General features: G+C 39.6%; 1 protein-coding gene across 1 annotated transcript in view; it reads right to left on the bottom strand.

Annotated features, from left to right (window-relative positions):
* Positions 1-19215, bottom strand: part of TPK1 (thiamin pyrophosphokinase 1) — a 363387-nt gene that overhangs the window by 134329 nt on the left and 209843 nt on the right. The window contains exon 7 of the mRNA XM_057550558.1: positions 11154-11300. Coding sequence (XP_057406541.1) covers positions 11154-11300 — 147 coding nt within the window. The remainder of the gene's footprint in view (positions 1-11153; positions 11301-19215) is intronic.

Raw genomic sequence — 19215 nt, 5'->3', positions numbered from 1 at the left:
CTCTCCGTCTATTGATCATCTTGGTTATACTCTGCTTTGCTAACTTGGTCCCTGACTCTGATGTATTTTTATAAATGTTATTGTTAAACTATTTCATACGCATCTAAGTCAAATATCCTAATTCTGATCATGACAAAGTTATGAAGGACTAAGGGTAGCTTTTAAAAGACAACTATATAGGATAGTGGTTTTCGGGAAAAAAATCCTCCCCAAAAGACCTCCCTCTCAGTGAGATTGGGCTTGGAAGAGGTAAGATTCTTGGGGGGTGGGGGGGGAGGTGTATGCACATGTATATTACATGTGTTGTATGTATGTGTGTGTATGTATGAGGGTGAGGTACCTTACGCCACTCCTTGGAAGAGCTTCAAAATATCCAGCGTCAATGTATAGTTTGAAGAAGTACCCTCGAATCCCAGTCCTCCTAGCTTAACTTTATTGGGATAAGTATTCCACTTCTTCTTCACTTTCAGTTTTGATTGCATTGGAGCAAATAAGATCAAAATGCTCCCCAATTCAGGGGAAAAAAAAAAATCTTAATCGGATGAGAAGTCATACAACCCAGCTGGGGCTGTATGAAGCTCTTTACATAGAAGCTTTCACCGGTGCCGGTCTTATTCCCAGAAGCTCATTTCATTCCCCTGCTGGTAACACTCAAATCACTTCACAGTTCATTGATACCGCATTGGCAACCCTTTGTTTTCAATCAAAGGAAGATGCTGAAGCAATGCTCAATTGAACTAAGTACACGTGACACAGTGTACTTGTGCCCTTGCCACAGAGGACTGTGGGGGGCGATAAAGGGAAAGATGACACTCAGCATCCAATATTCCATGACTTTACGCAGAATTGGATTATGATAAATTATGATGACAGGGCTGTGACAAACGCTGATGCCATCGCTTCTATTGTTTTACCTGCGCACAGCATTCTTTTGGATTGCATCAAGACTCCTAACCCGAGTCTCTGTCACTCATGGTTGAAAACGAAAAGGCCAACGTCCAGGTAAGTTTTTAAACAGTTTCCATTGAGACTGAATTTGATATTTCCTCCCTTGCTGCTTTGGAATCACTGAGGGATCACCCTAGGTTTTTGCTGATGGGCATCTTTCTGTAAATCTCCCTGACTGAAAGACTTCTTTAAGGTCGAAGAACTTGTATGTTGCATGGGTGAGCGGCGGGGATCAGGGTTATCATTTCCGGCCTTTACCCCTGAAGCTTCATTGTATCCAGGCTGCTTTAAAACCTACCACCCCTGCCACCATCCTCCTCGTGTATCTGCTCAAGAGAACTAGCACACCAGCAGCCACTAACAGAAGCTATCGCTCCTCCCCACGTGAGCTTCCAACAAACTAGGAGAAAAGCATGTGCTAAGTAGGAAATAAGTAGACAAAGTCAGAGCCTCTGACTCCCAACCTGGGATGCCCAGGCACCCTGTATTCTACAAGGGGAGGCACTAATGAACACTCCTGATAATGGCAATAGTACATTGAGATCATCTAAAACTTCCTATTTATCTGGATTTGGCTACCACTGGATGAACTACCACTGGATGAAGTATGATCGTTATTATTTCACCTTTGATTAAAAATAGGCGACTGTATTTTTTTAAGGTTCAGAAAATGAGAGAAGTTATACCCTAATGAATTTTCTTTTATGGATAAACTGCTTGAGGCCCATAGGAGAAAAAAGATTTTTAAAAATGATGAAAATAATCCAGATGAGGGAAGTTCAGAGAGGTTTATTTGGAAATTCTGGAGACAGAGAATTTGAGTAGGGCTTTAAAAGAAGAGGGTGACTTCAACAAAAAATATTTTAGGCAGAGAAAGGAGTGATTGTGGTCAGCTTGGATAACAGGAGATAGGTCAGTTTCCCTAGGTCATGTAACACTGAAAAGATGACAGACCAGAAAGAGGCAGATGAAAAGGTCTGACTCAAAGCTTCGTGCTGATGCCCAGACCAAGGCTGCCCACGGAAAGGAGAGAAGGGCCTGTCAGGATTGTGGAGCTGGGGGTGGTCCTTCTGCTTGTTTTCGAAGACAATATGGATTTAAAACACATTGCAACATACTTCACCAGGATTTAGTGATATAATTAGTGACCATAATTGTGTAACCCATCTTAAAAAGGGTCAGCATGGCAGCTACACTTCTGGTCATCCTGGAAAAGAAATAAAGGCATAGTCCCAAACATTCCTCTTCTGGTTTTGTTTTTAACTTGGAAAATGGTCTCACCAAAATAGTTTTGTAAGCCGTCATTAGTTCCCAGGTTAGTCCAAAAAAATTTCAACTGCTTATGAGAGAACAATGAAAAAGGGCAAACAATAATAAAGAGAAATATATGTCTACCTCCCTTCCCATTTAATACTCAACTCAGAATAATCTGGTTCCTACCTATATTTTACCATGAAAACTGTACCTTATCAAGTCTTCCTAGCTTCCAAACTCATGATATCATTTTTTTTTTTTTAATTCTTGATACCCTTGTTGATCACTCCCTTGCCTCTTGAAACTCTAACCCACCTTCGTTTCAGCCTCACTCTCTTTTAGTTCTGTTTCTTCTCCTTTAAGGAATTCCCTCGAGTTCTACCACCTGCCGTGGCTCTTTACACTCTACACCGTCCTTCCAGGGTGATGAGTCCAGTCCCAGGTTTCTAATTACCACGTATATATTGATGGATCTCAAGGTACACCGCCCGGTCAGGCAGAATATTTAACCCTTTTAGGCAATTCTACTCAGTTCCCAAAACAGACCAATCTCTTTATGTCCCCAATTCAGCTGATTATCTTCCCATTTCGTTCTGTTCTTCTCACATTCTTTATTTCAAAGAAAGACAACACCCAGTTGCCTCATCCTGAATCCTAGGCATTGCACTGATTCCTCCCTCTATGCTCCTGCAAAGACTTTTGAACCCACATCCCGACGAACTGTATCATCTCTTCTTCATGCCCATCTTTACTTAAGTTTACTTACTCACCACTCCCTTCTTGGATTTCTGAAGTAGTTGAATGGCTTCCATCTCTTCCCTAATCTATTTATCCTTCACATTGCTACCAAACTATCTAAAATGTTAATCTAACGTCATTCCCTGATAAAAACACTTAATACCTGAACTTGGCCCTCAATATAAAGACCATCTTCCTGAGAATGCAAACAAGCCCCTCATGATCTAGAACCTTCTTACTTCTAGCTGCATCTCCGAGGCTCCCCAGGATCCAGCAATTTGGAGATTCCCCCAAAGGTGGCAAGTTCTCTAAGGCCCCCCTTGCCTTTTCACAATAAATGTCTTTATTCCTTTCTTTGCCTAACTGCCCATCAGCTAGGATCTCCCTCAGAGACTGTCCCCATTCTCACCACCAACCCTGTGCCCAGTCTGGGTTAAATGTTTTTTTCCACGCCACCCTTATAGAGCCCAGTGTTTCCTTATAAGGGGTGTAAATTTTGCTATTTACTCTTCCATCTTTTCCACTCAACTCTAAGTAGTAGAATAGAAGCAGTGCCTTTTACTTCTTCACACGCACTGCCCACCACTGTGTCTATCACATAATTGGTGCTTAAAGAATGTTTTTTTCTGAAGTATTCTATGCTATACAACAACAAAAACAGAATCAGCAGAACAGAAAACAAACCTACAAAATAAACACTTCATGAATGTGTGATTTCACTTCTTAGTTAAAGAAAGTTAGTTTCATTAAACATGGATAAAAACCACAGAGGGAAAGTTCCTATAGAGATCTAAAGGGGACACTGGGGTGCTTACAAAATCAGAGTTGTAGAGCTCTGGAATTCTGTGGTTTTATTGCACATTAAAATTTAATGTCTGACTACTAAGAAAGGCAAATACACTGTTCTACAACAGGATAGGGTTTTGTTTTATATTTTTTAAATGCCATGTAGTGAGAGGAGGGAAAAGCACCCGGAAGGGGACAGAAGAGGAGAGAAGGGGCATAGAAACATTTTCCTAGAAAGCTGGGCAAGGTATGAAGCGAGGGAAAGAAGAGGGTACTTCGGGCAGATGTGTGTCTGTGTGCAGTCCTCGTCGAGAAGAATCTGCTGCCCTGGCATACAGAGCAGACAAGCCAAAGAAAAAGAGTAAGCAAAGCAAGGAGCCACTTTGAAGAGTGTTTAGGTCAGACATTGAGTGGCAGGACTTTCCCAGAGAAGGAAGCTTAGGTGGGTGTAGGACAGAGGAAGGAAGGAAGGGGGATAGCAATTTGCCTTGTGGAAGAGGAAACAGAGATTGAGCAGGCTCTGAGTGGCAGGCCGTTTACAGACTTGAAATGCCTAGCGGTCCTCTTCTAGGCATCGCTGCATGAAATCTACTTCATTCTCAGCATAAATTTTCTTTCAAGAAAACGCTGCGCGTAACCTTGGGAAAATCACTTTACCTTTAAGTGTCTGCAATTGCTCATCTATAAAATGATCTCTCAGACTCTATACTATTTACACCAATACTGAATGGTTGTATGCTACTGTATAATTTATACAAAAGATTCTAAGATGCCAAGCAACAACAAAAATTGAGAAGATACAGGGGGAGAATGAAATAATAATCCAAAGAAAGGAATTATAATTGGCTAATAAATACTGAGAAGATTATCAGTGTTGTCTATAGAGTCCCCTCGCTCTAAATCACTCTGAGAATCACTTCTCTGGTGTTATCACTGATGAGATGGTGCTGGACGTGTGGACAGACATATCCAAACCCCTGGTTCTCTGCAGAAACCATCATGCACGCCAAATTTACATCATGAACGCCAAATTTACATCATGAATATTCAGCTTCTTTCTATCAGACTACTAACATCTTTCTATCATATTCATTACCAGCATTTCAAATGTATAATGGAGAAAATGTCAGGACTTTACACAGTAAATAATTGATCTAGTGAGAGGAAAAAAACGAGCAGTAGGAAACATGGCTAAGATCATGAGGAAGAAATATTTACAACGTATGTAGAAGTTTGTTCAACTGAGATAAAAACCAACAGCGTCGCTCTGTAACACCGTCCTCTTATACATCAGACACTGGAATCCTGAACAGGGATCACTGAACGAGGTTTGGGATAACGCAAAAGGCATGCCTTATTAACTCTCGGACAGCTCATTTTTTGGTCATAAATCCTATTAACTTGTATTACCAACTGCCATAAAACTTGGAGATAAAAGATAATTTATGCTCAGTGTACAGAAGCTAGTGATTCCGGACTCGTGAGAAGCACAGGACCAGAAAATGAGAAAGTATGTATGTGAAACCTGGAGCCATCCACACCCTGCATAGTTAGTGCGACAAACACGCTCTGGGCACCTGGCTGTCTTCATGGGGAACACAGCCTAACCCGTCACTGACATCAGCGGGGTTTCATGGCTAAAATGTCTCTCACCATTTTCATAAAATCGCCTGCTCATAAAAGGGCATGATGTCTTATTCAGAACACATTTTTGGGGGGTGAAAGAGGGATGGTGACTCTTCAGGGAGGGGCTGTTAGGCATTCTATTTTTAATTTGCTATTTTCAAATGGCAGTTTGAACATCCCTTCAAAGTAAACGTTACCTACTGAGGTTTTCACTCATGATGACATCTGACCCGCAGCAAGTAAAACATGCCTAAATACAATCGAAAAGACAGTATATTCTAAAAAGTCAACCAGCTAAAAACTTCCAGTCTTCCAAATTTATATAGACCTGGAAGTACACTATTGCCTTTTTTTTTTTTAACATCTTTATTGGAGTATAATTGCTTTACAGTGTTGTGTTAGTTTCTGCTGTATAACAAACTGAATCAGCTATTTGTAATTAACAAAAATGAGTCATAGGAAGTGGACTGAAAAGAGAATTAGATGAAAGATTTTAGGCTGCAACAATCTACACAACTTTAACTGAATGGCTCTCAACATACAGGCCTGTCCCAAATGACTAACATACCCTTAACGAATGAAGGATGATGGCTTATTTACACAACACGGTCTCACGAGAGTCTCGTATGTAGAGAAAGAAACACAGAACATTACAGAAACATTAAGATGAGTTGAGGGTTGGGAGGCTTTTTTTTAGAAAAATCAAGAGAAGCACATTTTAGTTCCATGGTCCAGGGCTATCCCAGCCACTTAACCGTCATAGAGCAAATACAAGCACTAAAACATTTATCAGCCAAACACACAGGTCCCATAAGACATCTCACACCTCCTGCTATTATCTTCAATTTCACACAACCTAGAATTATAGAACCAATTCTAGAAGACACTGTCCTCAAAAATAATACTCATAATAATTAACATTTATATTGAATTCTACCACTTTTGATATATTTTAGCAAAGTTTGATGGCAATCTCATTTAATCTGTTTAAATAAGAAAGATTCTTGCTGTAGGTAGATTTTGTTATAGTTGAGGAAAATGCAGAGTGTTATTTTTGTTTAATTTCAGGGTAAAGCCACAAGGTAGGATATACCCCTAAGGTGCATCCAAGATCAATCTTATTTGAAAAGAATACTGTAGAGAATTTGTGTGTGTGTGGGTGTGTGTGTGCGTGTGTGTGTGTGTGTATGCATACACTATGGATAATGACCAGCCTGCAGACTGTGACTTGTTTTAAGAGTTCGTCATTTCCATCTCAGCCCATTAATCCCATGAAGAAGGAAATGTAGTGCAGTGGAAAAACTGCTGAGTCAAAACACTGCCGTGTGATTCTTAGGATCTGTCCTGCTTGCCTCTCAGGACTGTTATGAAGCTCAAATGACATGCTTCTTGTACAAGTCCCCAAATTATCTCCTTTCTCAAGAATAGCTATTTGATGACTTTCAATTAAAAAGTACATTTAAAACATTCTGAAAGCATTCTTTATCTGTCACTGAAGCAAACCAGATTGACTTCCTTAGTCTAGCACCAAAATATTTGAAAATGGTTTCAATTTACGTTTATGGTATGCCCGTCCTGATTGTGACTACAATAAGCCCTGTTAACAAGGAACAGTATCCCGTAGACATCCGTCCTGAATATGCACACTACCTAATACAGATGCGTACTTTACTACATATGCCACGTATAACACAGAGATAAATGAAAATACATCTTACGGAGTCATTTCAGCTCCAACGTTGAGTGTTCCATTTCTAGGATATAGGCTGCTTCTGTGCAATGATCAGCTTTTAATTTATTTTTAGTGTTAATCACATTTCATAAGTGTACAATTAAAACTGCTTAAAAATATGGTAGCGTGTGTAAGACTGATTCGTATCTTAAGCCCTCAAACATACTCGTTTTGGCTTTTGCAGTTGCCCTGATTGCTGTCTAACTACCCTCTCACTAAAAGTGACTGAGAAGCAGAGACCTGGGATGTGCTCCCTGGGAAAGACGAGCAGAGCCAACCCTACTGAGCCCCCAGAGGAAAGTCTGTGCTAAACATTCTCACGCCTCTCATGCAATGGAGAGGGTATGGTCTTGCGTGAACTTTCTGCCTCACACTATGTAATACTCACTTGATAGGGTAAGGTAATTTTCTAGTTGTTTCAGTAAGACAAAATCAAAATGACCAGAGAGAGATTCTAGAGGACATGGTGTATGCAGGCACACTTACCATGATTACTATGTTTGGGGAACTGGGGACTCTCCTTCAACGATTAAAGTCTGACATATCATAAATGGAAAAAAAAAAAAAAGATGATTATGTCACAGAACATAATCTCTGTCTTTGACAGAGACAATGGTCTGTGCTCAGTCATCTTCCCGGCCCACAGCCTTCCTCTCTTAGACCACCTCACACTGAGCTGGGGCAGTGTAACCGTGTTCCCACCAAAGGTGACACAAGCCACAGCCAGGCCTCGCCTTTAAAAACATGCAGTGCCACTCTTTACAGTAACCTTTTTTCCCCTGCTGACTCAACATGTTCCCAATTGGCTTGGATATAAGATGGAGGATACTGCCCAAATCACACCAGATTTTCCATGAATGAGAACAAAAATTAAGGTTAATCTCAGTTAAGCCTCTGAGATTTGGGGGTTAATTATCACTGCAACATACACAGGGTAGATTAGTACCCTGGCCAACCGACAACAATAAAAAAAGCTAGAAAAAAATTAAAGGGAATCTTTCACAACGCATCAAACATCTTTTTCTTTTTTTCAAAGAATATTCAAAAGCCAAAAACTAAGTTTTGATTGAAAAAGAACACCAATCTACCTTTCACCTTACAGGCATTTGATTTTTACCAAATCAGATGAACTTGAGTTTCAGTTGCTTAGGCCTCCAAGCATGGAAGGTCATTAGGAGAGCAAGCCTGAGCAACGTAGGAGTGTAAAAGGAGACTGCACCACTTCAGCGGAGATTCTCAGAGACAAGACGAATATAAAGGATACTCCCATGTGAATGCTAGGAAAGCTGTCCAGCCAAACCTTGGCTAAGAAGAGGAACAAGTCTTCCTTGGGCATCTGTAATTGGAAGTCAAACTCCCAGCAGAATTAGCTTCAAAATACATACCGCTGAGATGGTCCAAAAAAGTCTCAAACAAAAGGTCCTAAGTTATTAGTGCCTATAAATAACTGGGTTGGAAGTCCACTCTGAATTCTCCTTGGACTCACTTTTAACTCCTTCTATAACTAATTCCCACAGGTAAAGTTCTCAGAAATATGAGGTCATGGCTAAAAGTCACAAAGTATGGAATGAATCAAGGTTACAAAATAGAAAAGCAAAAGAGAACATAAAAGATAGATGACTTATAAAGACTGAAGATATCAGAATTTTTCTAGACTATAAAGGAAGTAGGACAATTATGTTTTAAGAGTTTTTAAAATGTGAGTAAAGGGAAAGCTTGTAAGAGAGATGAATCATGGCAGGAATAGCCTTTGCTACTGAAAGGATGAGTTTAGTAGCAAAATAGAACAGCTAACGCAGAAGAGTAAAGTGGATTGCAGAGGTGACGAGGAACTTCAGAATGCAGCCCAGAGAGATTAAGACAGAAAATACAAGAGACAAGTTCTGAGATATATATGATACAATTAGAGGATCACATATATGCTTAATTGGAGTTGCAGAAGAAGGGAGAAAGAAAACGGGGGATGAGACAATATTTGAAAGCATAATGGTTGAGAGTTTTCCAAACTGAGGACAGACAGCAATCTATAGATGGAGGAATTCCAAGAAATCCCAAGCTGAATACATTTTAGGAAGTCTACAATTATACAATGAAGATATAGAATACCACAGATAATGAAAAGATCTTAAGAGCAGAAGTCATTTTTAGATGTGGTTTTTGCTATCAGTTAATCTTCCAATTTTACTTTGCAAAAATCTTTGTACTCCATCTAGTTACCTCTTAGCCAGAGTGTTTACATAGAGACAAGTTACAGTTGACTATTTTAGCATTCACAGCATCATAAAATCATTATAAAATGATAAAGCTCAATGCTTCACAACTGTAGAGAGTTTCACGCTTCAGAAACTGTTGGGAAAGTACAGGTATTTAAAAAACATCTAATTAGAAATCTAAGAAGCGTATCTGTGCATGTCAGACTGCTAACTGAAATCTTCTAATGACTTCCCATAGCTTATGGCAAACAAGTTCATACTGTAGTATGCAGAGTTCAAGGCTCTTCAGAGGCAGGATCCAAAGTAGTCTTCTGAGTCTGATCTTTCGATATTTTCCATATGGTTGCTCAGAATTACCTGTAGATGCCACAACGTGCCCTTCAGCTCTATCTTTCTTTAGTGGCTCCTTCTAACTGGAATGACTTTCCCATCATCTTCAATAACAGACATCCACTCATCCTTCGAGAGTCTGCTGAAATGTAAGCTCAACACCATCTATGTTCCATGAAAGGAAGGGTTTTTTTTTTTGTTGTCGTTGTTGTTTGCTGCTGTATCCCCAGAAAAGTACCTGACATATAGCAGGTACTCAAGAAATATTTCTTGGGAATTCCCTGGTGGCCCAGTAGTTAGGACTCCAGGCTTTCACTGCCGAGGGCCGGGGTTCAATCCCTGGTCAGGGAACTAGGATCCCACAAGCCATACAGCAGCCAAAAAAAAAAAAATTGTTGAATTAAATAAGCAAATAAAATGTGAGTGCCTCTGTGAAGCATTTCCTTACACACCCATGACCAGATTATATAATCTTTCATCATCTTTATGTACTAACCTTTTGACCTTGCTTTATGTCTGTGTTTTATAAATGTCTTCTTCACTAGACATATACTAGAGAGTAAAGAACATATGTTACTATTTCTGTTTAATCTTCAATTGCTCAGCAGTGCAACAGGTAGGTAGCAGGCACTCCATAACTGTTTGTTGACCAAATAAATGGACACTATGGAGTTTGAAAACTGAATTCTTCAGCTTCCTTTTCGCATCTCACAGGAAGTATTCCGCCAGGCAATGCAAAGAGCCAGAAAAAAATGCACAACTGGCTGAACGATGGTAAGCGTGCATTATACTTGCCATATTAACCAAACAACAGTTTTTAGGTAATGACAAGCTACAGATGATGAATAGCAGATGGACTGAAAGCAAAGCTATAAGGAGCACATTACAGTGAGAGGCAAAAAAGAAAAAAACCCCAACTGTCCACTGTGTTTAAAAAATGTTGCCAAACAATCATTTTTCAAACTGAAATACACTCATCAACCTCATAAAACATGTTTATATCATAAGAATTCTGTTCTAAGCACTACACTGATAGAAAATTTCCTTGATGTCTATCATTGGAAATGAATGACATCATCATGAGAGTGAAATTAACAAGCAAGCAACTTATGAACAGTAAAAGCTCAAGACTTTAAGTGCTTAACAAAATCAAATACAGTTTCCAATTATAATGACAACACTGAAAATATACAAGAATTCCATTTGAAATGTTTGCCAAGCTTTGCGCTTTCTCTGCTGAGATTTTTCTCAAGTGGCAATCATATTCAGCTGCTCAAAATGCAAAAATGCTAAATTTAATTCTTAGTCCATTTAATTTAAAAACTTTTTTTTTGTTTTGTTTTGTTTTTCTGAGTACAATGAGGCTTCTCCTCCACCTGTTTCCCATTCAGCCACAAGTAATCAAACACGTCAACTTCACTCACAGTTCAAATACATAAACGGGGCAGATGTTTTCTCCTTGTGTATGAAAATGTTACAGGTTTTGTGGAAGCAAAGCGCTGACATTGTATTTAGTCCTCACTTACCGGCTGGAGCAGGTAGATGAGAGATTCCTCTTGGATTATTATAATTGGCAAAGGAGTGATTCGAGTTGCTTGGAACAAAGTGCTCACTGACGCCATAATCTGGTCAAAACGCCCAGCAAGTCCTCCCAAGGTCACAATCATATCTACCTAAGAAAGCAAAGGAAAACCAGCAGTCACATATTTAAGGACTTTTAAAAAAATAAATAAAAAAAATAATTAAATAACATCAAACACTTCCATAAGCTCTCAGTACCCTATTTTATTAGATAAGCCATGAAGAAATGGCAGACATCGTTTGTGTTGTTCAGAGGAAGGAATTAAGTCACAAGATTGGTGAGTGGCAGTCAGGCTTCAATAGGTTTCCGCATCTGCCTATTCACCTGGAAAACTAGCCAACTCTTCCTTTAAAACTCTGTTCCATGTCCCTTCCATGTGGAAGTCTTCCTGATTTCACAATTGGTGCCTCTCCCATCCACTCCTCACGGCATTCCTGTGGGCACTTTGATCACCCAACAGCGAGTGAGCCCCCCCTAGAACCCAGGTATCTTAAGGACTTGTACTGGCTTTTCACCGAACCTAGTAAGTTGCCTAAACTCTCTGTACCTCATTTGTATGTTTACATGTAAAAACTGGATAATAATTACCAATTGAGAGGGTTGTTGGGGGGATTAAATGAGGTAACTAAATGGGTTAATAAGTGCAAAGCATTTTTTTAAAAATTTATTTATTTTTTTTGGCTGTGTTGGGTCTTCGTTTTGTGCGAGGGCTTTCTCTAGTTGCGGCGAGCGGGGGCCACTCTTCATCGCGGTGCGCGGGCCTCTCACTATCGCGGCCTCTCTTGTTGCGGGGCACAGGCTCCAGACGCGTAGGCTCAGTAGTTGTGGCTCACGGGCCTAGGTGCTCCACGGCATGTGGGATCTTCTCAGACCAGGGCTCGAACCCATGTCCCCTGCATTGGCAGGCAGATTCTCAACCACTGTGCCACCAGGGAAGCCCAGTGCAAAGCATTTAAAACATGTTCACAACACAGTGATTGTTTAAAAAGTGTTAGCTACTCATCTATTGTATTATTTTCAGTATATTACATTTATATTACTATTTTTTTACTGTTACATGTCGTTTGGTATGTTCTTTCTTTTCATTCAACACTTTAAGCAAAGCATTTCCTATGACTACAGTATAGTTTGTTTCAATGTTCCCCTGTTGTTGAAAATACATTTCCATGATATTTGTATAGAAAATTACCGTGATGCTTTCCTAACACAGAAGACAATGGTTAAAGTACGGCTGCAGGGCAGTGGGAGGGGGCAGAGCAGCAGTCTCCTCCTGCGTAAGGCAGCTGGCCCAAGGTCTTAAGGAGAACGAAAAAGAGGCCCTGCCTGGTTTCTTTCCTTCTGCTGGTCAGCCTGATCTTGTGCTGTATCAGCAGAGTCAAAGCTGGTATACTGGTCAGGAAAAAGGAAAGACTGAAGGGCTTAGTTAAAATATTATAAGAAAACCTTACATACAATAAAAACTGACAGCTATAATCACTCTACCTGGAATAAAATAGAAATTATTTACAGATAGGAAGTATTTGGCCTTTAGTTTTAAAATAGTGCATTTTAAAAGCTCAGATAACATTTGGTCTGAAGAAGGCATGATTTTAGAAGAGTAACACGTCACCCCAGCACCGGTATAACCTGTTCAGTCTCTAGAGGAACAGTAAGTGGCTTAAGCTCCATAAAGCCAAAGGCTGTGCTTCTCTGGTCCACAGGTTGTGGCCCTGGTCCTCTGCATAGTGCCTAACATGTACAAGACCTCAAATGTCTGATGAATGAATAAGTGAAGACACTGCAAGAAAGAACTAGTCAGCCTAAGGAAGAAAGAGATTAATTGCCATACTACAGGAATATATAAATCAGAATGGGATTCCATAAAAACATAAAAAAGTAAACTACACAGAAAAATTAAGAAATTTGGAATGAGTTTCCTATTTTTGAACTTTTCAGAGTATAGGGAGAATATACTTTTATTCTTTTGAACTTTTATTTTGAATAAGATGCTCAGGTCAAAGCTAGAATATTTTAAGACAAGTATACCACACATCTAGAGGATCTAATATTTTCTTTGGAGATCTTTCTAGGACTCCGAGAATTAGATTTGAGGCAGAGGAAGGCCGTGCACTCTAGGAAGCATGTATTACTCCTAATACACAGGTGAAGACTGGGACATCTTAGTCTTCAGAAGAAACTCACAAACCTTTGTTTGGGGTATCAAATCCGGTAATCGCTCCTGGTCGTGTTTAGGAAATGTTATTAGTAAAGCCACTCCAGACTGGAGGGGAAAAGGCCCAGAAATTATACAGGACCTCAGAAGAACTAAAGAGAATTTGCTTTAAACTGAAGAGAAAGACACTAAAAGAAGTTATATATGAAATATAAAGTAGAGAAAGTTCTAAGGCTCTAGTAAAAAGCACATGCATAGTCCTATCAACATAATCCTAAATTCATATCAGAATCAAGGCCTGATGATAAAATAGTTTATTCACTATGCAGATTCTGGAATCCTTTTTTTAGGTTCTCAATTTTTCATTACTATACTCCAAGCCTTGAGGGATCCCATAACCTTTAAGGCTGAAACTTAATCCACATCTTCCACACTGGGATATCATGATGAATCAGCAATATCTGTAAACCAGTCATTGAATTTTTCAGAATAAAGAAGCAGCGAGATTACTTCTCATCACTACTCATTTTCCCCACAGGAAGTATTTATATCCAGACTGATCAAAAACATTAGAGGATCAACGCAAGCTGCAGGGCGGGCACGAGGAGCCAGCCCAGGGCGGTTTCTGTAGTTCCTCAGCTCTGGTTAGAAGTAGGACATCTGATATTCCCAGAGATAGAAGAAAGAAGACAGACACCAACCCTGTATATTTACATAAGACTTTACAAGCCTAGATTTATGCCTTTAGGACAGCAATGCCACTGGGAAAGAGTGTTTGATCGAAAGCAGGCTATTTACAGACCGCCAGGATACCTTTTCTATCTGGATCCAAAGCCCTGTGCATTTACTTCTTACATTACCCAGTGCGCTGTAAATTTTTAAAACATGGTATCTTCTGGATGCCTCAGCATCCCCACAAACAGGCTGTAAGCACCTGGCACAGAGGACCAGGTGCACCAGGGTGATAGTATGATCTCTGTCACAAGTTCCCCTTTGTGCCCTCCTCTGACTGACCTAGTGACATTCAAACACACCAGTGACAGCCTCTCAAGCTTTTGCTTGTGTCCCCACCCAGACCCCCCAAAAGGCACTTCTCTCTCTGCTGGCTCCCCACCTGCTTGGTTAAGCTCACACCCTGCGCCCTCCTCCCATGAGGCCCCTGCGTGGCCCACTGCCTGCCTTCCTCTCTAGGATCTGCGAGCATTACAGCCCTTTAATTCCATACGCCTCTCCTTGGTGCCAACTCCTCATCTGCCTGTGTCTGCACCAGGTTGATCAACAAAACCCACCAATTATTCTTTACAGCACACCCAGTTACACTTTGTTACGACTGCTGATGTACTTGTATATCTCTCCATCTAGAGGAGGCCTATCAATCACAGAGGCCAGCCGCAGCGTGTGCGACATGGCAGACAGCAAGCATTTATTGAGCTTCCCCGAAGCATAGAAAATCAGGGAAAATTGAATAAATAACCAGAGAGGCAAGAAGTTGATTATCAGGCTGAGTTAACGTCATCTAAATCCTACAAAACAGTACTTCCCTACTTGGCAAGGATTCTAACAGTTAGTAGCTTTTGAAAAGAATAACTTATTTCACATGTGTTACCCCGGGTAGTATTTATCGATCATTTACCACGTGTTAGCTACTATTCTAAACACTTAGGATAGATCAGTAAACAAGACAAAAACTCCTGCCTTCATGGAATTGATATTCAAATGGAGGACAATATATGTATAACTGAATCACTTTGCTGTACACCTGAAACTAACACAACATTGTTAATCAACTATACTCCAATATAAAATAAAAATTAAAAATAAATTAATTAAAAAAACAGATGGAGGACAATACGCAATTAATAAAAATAGAAAATAAGTATATTAGTTGGGATGTGAAAAGATGGTGAGTCCTACAGGGGAATAAGAGAGTAGGAAAAGAGAGATGAAAAATGCTAGGCTGGGAAGAGCTCCCACTTCAAACAAGATAGCCAGGGCAGGCTGCATCAGAAAGGTAAGAGAGGAGCAGCAAAGACCTGAAGGAGATGAGGGAGCCGGTCAGGTACAGACACCTGGAGCCAGACCCATCAGAAAACAGACTGTAGTAAGGCTCTGAAGCAGTGACATGGCCCCAGGCATTTTCAAAGAATGTCAGGAGGCTAGTCGTGAGAACTGAATGAGAAATTAGTAGGAGGAATCATTAAAATTTAAAAGCTAGATCTGTATAGAGCCTTGGTAAGCCATGGTAAAGTCCTCACTTTTATTAGCATTAAGTGGAAAGCCATTCTGAGCAGAGTGGGGACACGACGTATATATTTTTAAAAGTCACCATGCTGGGTGTCTGGAGAACAAACTGTGTGGAGGCAAAGAAGAAAACCAGGAGATCGTTAAGAGATCAGCACAGTCATACAGACAAGAGACAACTTTGCTAGCCCCATCACTTCATCAAAAACTACCACCAGTGACATCCTATTGCAAAACCCAACGGTCAGTTCTCAGTTCGGACATTATTCGATCCATCAGCAACATCTGACAAGTTTATTCTTACCTCCTCCTGGATGAAGTCTCTTCCAGAAAGATGGGCTTCCAGAAAACCATACTGCCTTGATCTCACTGGTTGTGTCTTCTCAGGAACCAACTTAACATCTTTGGAGTGGTCCAGAGCAAAGTCCTTAATTCTATTCTGTCATTACATCCCCTCCCTTGGTGTTCTCAGGCAGCCTTGTAGCTTTAAATACCATCAATGTCAGCACTTCCTAACTGTGTATCTTCAGTCCAGACCTCTCTCCTCAATTCCAGCCTCATATATTCAATTGCTTACTTGACATCTGCATTTGGAATCCAATAGAGATCTCCAAGGTTACATGATCTTTCCCTCAATCACAATCTCCCACTGTCTTCCCCACATTGGTTGCTCCAGCCAAAACTCCCAGAGTCGTTCTTGACTCCTCTCTCTCACGCCCCTTATTTATTCTCTCAGGAAATTCTACTGGTTCTAAGTTCAGTACGTATCCAAAATTTCTCCCCTCCTCACTACCTACAACCTCATCACAACCATGGCCACCAAAACCCATCAGAGGATGTGAGCCAACGTTATATCTCATGGGAAACACTGCAATAGCCTCCAACAGATCTCTGCTTCTGCCCTTATTTCTCCGCTGTCTAGTCTCAATACGGTATCAAAAACAATCCTGTTAAAATGTAAGTCAGATTATGACACTCTTCTGTTCAAAATCCGCCAATGGTTTTCTAATGATTTTTCTTAATAAGACATCAAAGCCTGAAATATTGGATATCCAGGTGTCTCTCTGGTCTCACCTATTTCCGTTCTCTTCCTCCTCTCAGCTCCAATCATAATTCCTTCCTCCTTTCTATCTCTTGAAGACACAAGAGTCCTTTCTATCTCTTGAAGACACAAGAGTCCTTCCTACTTCAAGGACTTTGCGTTTGCTGTTCTTTCTTCCTAGAATGCATTATCCTCAGATATTCACATGGCTAGCTTCTTTACTTATTTCATTGACCATCTATCAAAAACTTTCCCCTCTTCCATGCCAACAGATCATATCCCCATTCCCTGATTTAAATTTTCTCCTTAGTACCTCTCATTATCTAACCCCATGCTAAATATTTTATTTATTTAGCTTGTCTTATTATGTGTCACTCTAATTAGACTAAAATTAAATGATGGCAGAGATTTTTCTGTCTCTAGTGTTTAGAATACAGCATGGCACATTATTATGTACCTGTTGGTGTCTCAAATATTTGTTGAATAAATGGAGAAATAAAACAAGGGTTGAAGGATAGTGAAAGAGCATGGTCAATGGATCAGAGTACTGGTGGAGTCGAAGAATTGCTGAAGTCAGGGGCAAACAGGTGAGTCAAGTGGATAAAACAGAGATTATGGAGGGTTTACAAATCTTGGTATAGACAAGGTCTAGGTATATTCATACAATTAACTGAAGTAAAGAGGCAAACAATATAACTAGAGGGGATAAGTTTAAGGAAACAAGAGATCAGTGTACTGGAAGGTTCATTCAAGTGTGTATGGAATTTACCATGAATTAAAACAGTACTGTTGAAAAACATTATTGGTGACCTAGATGTTAACTTCATCAAGACAAGCAGGAAAATGACCAGGATTATAACACATGAAGACTACAGCAATGAGCAATAAGGATGATAGAACCTGATGACATGAGATTCAGAGCTTGAGTTTTTAGGGGAAAGAGGAATCGAAGAATCAAATAGAACAGCACTGTCCAATGGCAATACAATAGGAGACACATATCCAATTTAAAATTTTCTAGTGGCTACATTTAAAAAAGTAAAAAGAGGTAAAATTTTTTAAATGTGTATTGTTTAATGTACTATATCTAAAATATCATTTTAACATGTAACCTGTATTAAACATATTGAGGTGTGGGGAAAACTAGATAATTATATACAGAAGAATAGATCTGAACCCCTGTCTCATACCACCCACAAAAATTAACTTGGAATGGATTAAAGACTTAAACATAAAACCTGAAACCATAAAACTCTTAGAAAAAAACATAGGGAAAAAGGTCCTTGACATTGGTCTTAGCAACAATTTTTTAGATATGACACCAAAAACACAAGAAAAGCAAAAACAAATAAGTGGGACTGCATCGATCTAAAAACCTTCTGCAAAGCAAAAGAAACAATTAACAAAATGAAAAGGCAACCTATGGAATGGGAGAAAATATCTGCAACCATCTCTCTGATAAGAAGTTAATATCCAAAATATAAAAGGAACTCATACAGTAGCAAAAAAACAAATAATCCAATTAAAAAATGGGCAGAGGATGTGAAGAGACATTTTTTCAGAGAAGGTATACAAATGGCCAACAGGTACATGCAAAGATGTTCAACATCACTAACCATTAGAGAAATGTAAATCAAAACCACAATGAGATATCACCTCATACTAGTTAGAATGGCTATTATCAAAAAGACAAGATCCTACTGTAGAGCACAGGGAACTATATTCAATGTCCTCTGATAAACTGTAACAGAAAAAAATATAAAAAAGAATGTGTATATATATATGTATAACTGAGTCACCTGGTTGTACAGTAGCTATGACCACAGCATTGTAAATCAATTACACTTCAATAAAATAAAATTTTTTAAAAAGACAAGAGATAACAGGTGTTGATAAGGATATAGAGAAAAGGGAACCCTTGTACACTGTTGGTGAGAATGGAAATTGGTGCAGCCACTATGAAAATAGTATGGAGGTCCCTGAAAATATTAAAAATACAACTTCTATATGACTCAGCAATCAAACTCTCTTCTGTTTCTCCTGGGTATATATATACCCAGGAGAAACAGTGTGTGTACACACACACACACACACACACACACACACACACACAAGAAGTCACGATCATCTTCCCATGTTCACAAACATCCTCCCGTGTTCACTGCAGCGTTATTCACAATAGCCAAGATATGGAAACAACCAGACAACCAAAGTGTCTGTCAACAGATGAACGGGTAAAGAAGATTAAAAAATATGTGAGATATATTCATATATATGTATACACATATATATGTAACATACACACACACATAAATATACATGCACACAATGGAATAGTCTTCAGACATGAGAAAGAAGGAAATCCTGCCATTTGTGACAACATGGATGGACCTGGAGGATGTGAGATGCTAAGTGAGATAAGTCAGACAGAGAAAGACAAACACTGTATGATCTCCCTTACGTGTGAAATCTAAAACAGCTGAACGCAAAGAGAGGATAATGTCAGTTGTCAGCAGTTGCGGGGTGGGGAAAGTAAGGTGATACTGGTCAAAGGGTACAAACTTCCAGTTG

Source organism: Balaenoptera acutorostrata, chromosome 7 (assembly GCF_949987535.1).
Source record: "Balaenoptera acutorostrata chromosome 7, mBalAcu1.1, whole genome shotgun sequence".
In the NCBI taxonomy this organism is placed as follows: domain Eukaryota; kingdom Metazoa; phylum Chordata; class Mammalia; order Artiodactyla; family Balaenopteridae; genus Balaenoptera; species Balaenoptera acutorostrata.
This window is presented reverse-complemented; position numbering and strand designations above follow the sequence as displayed.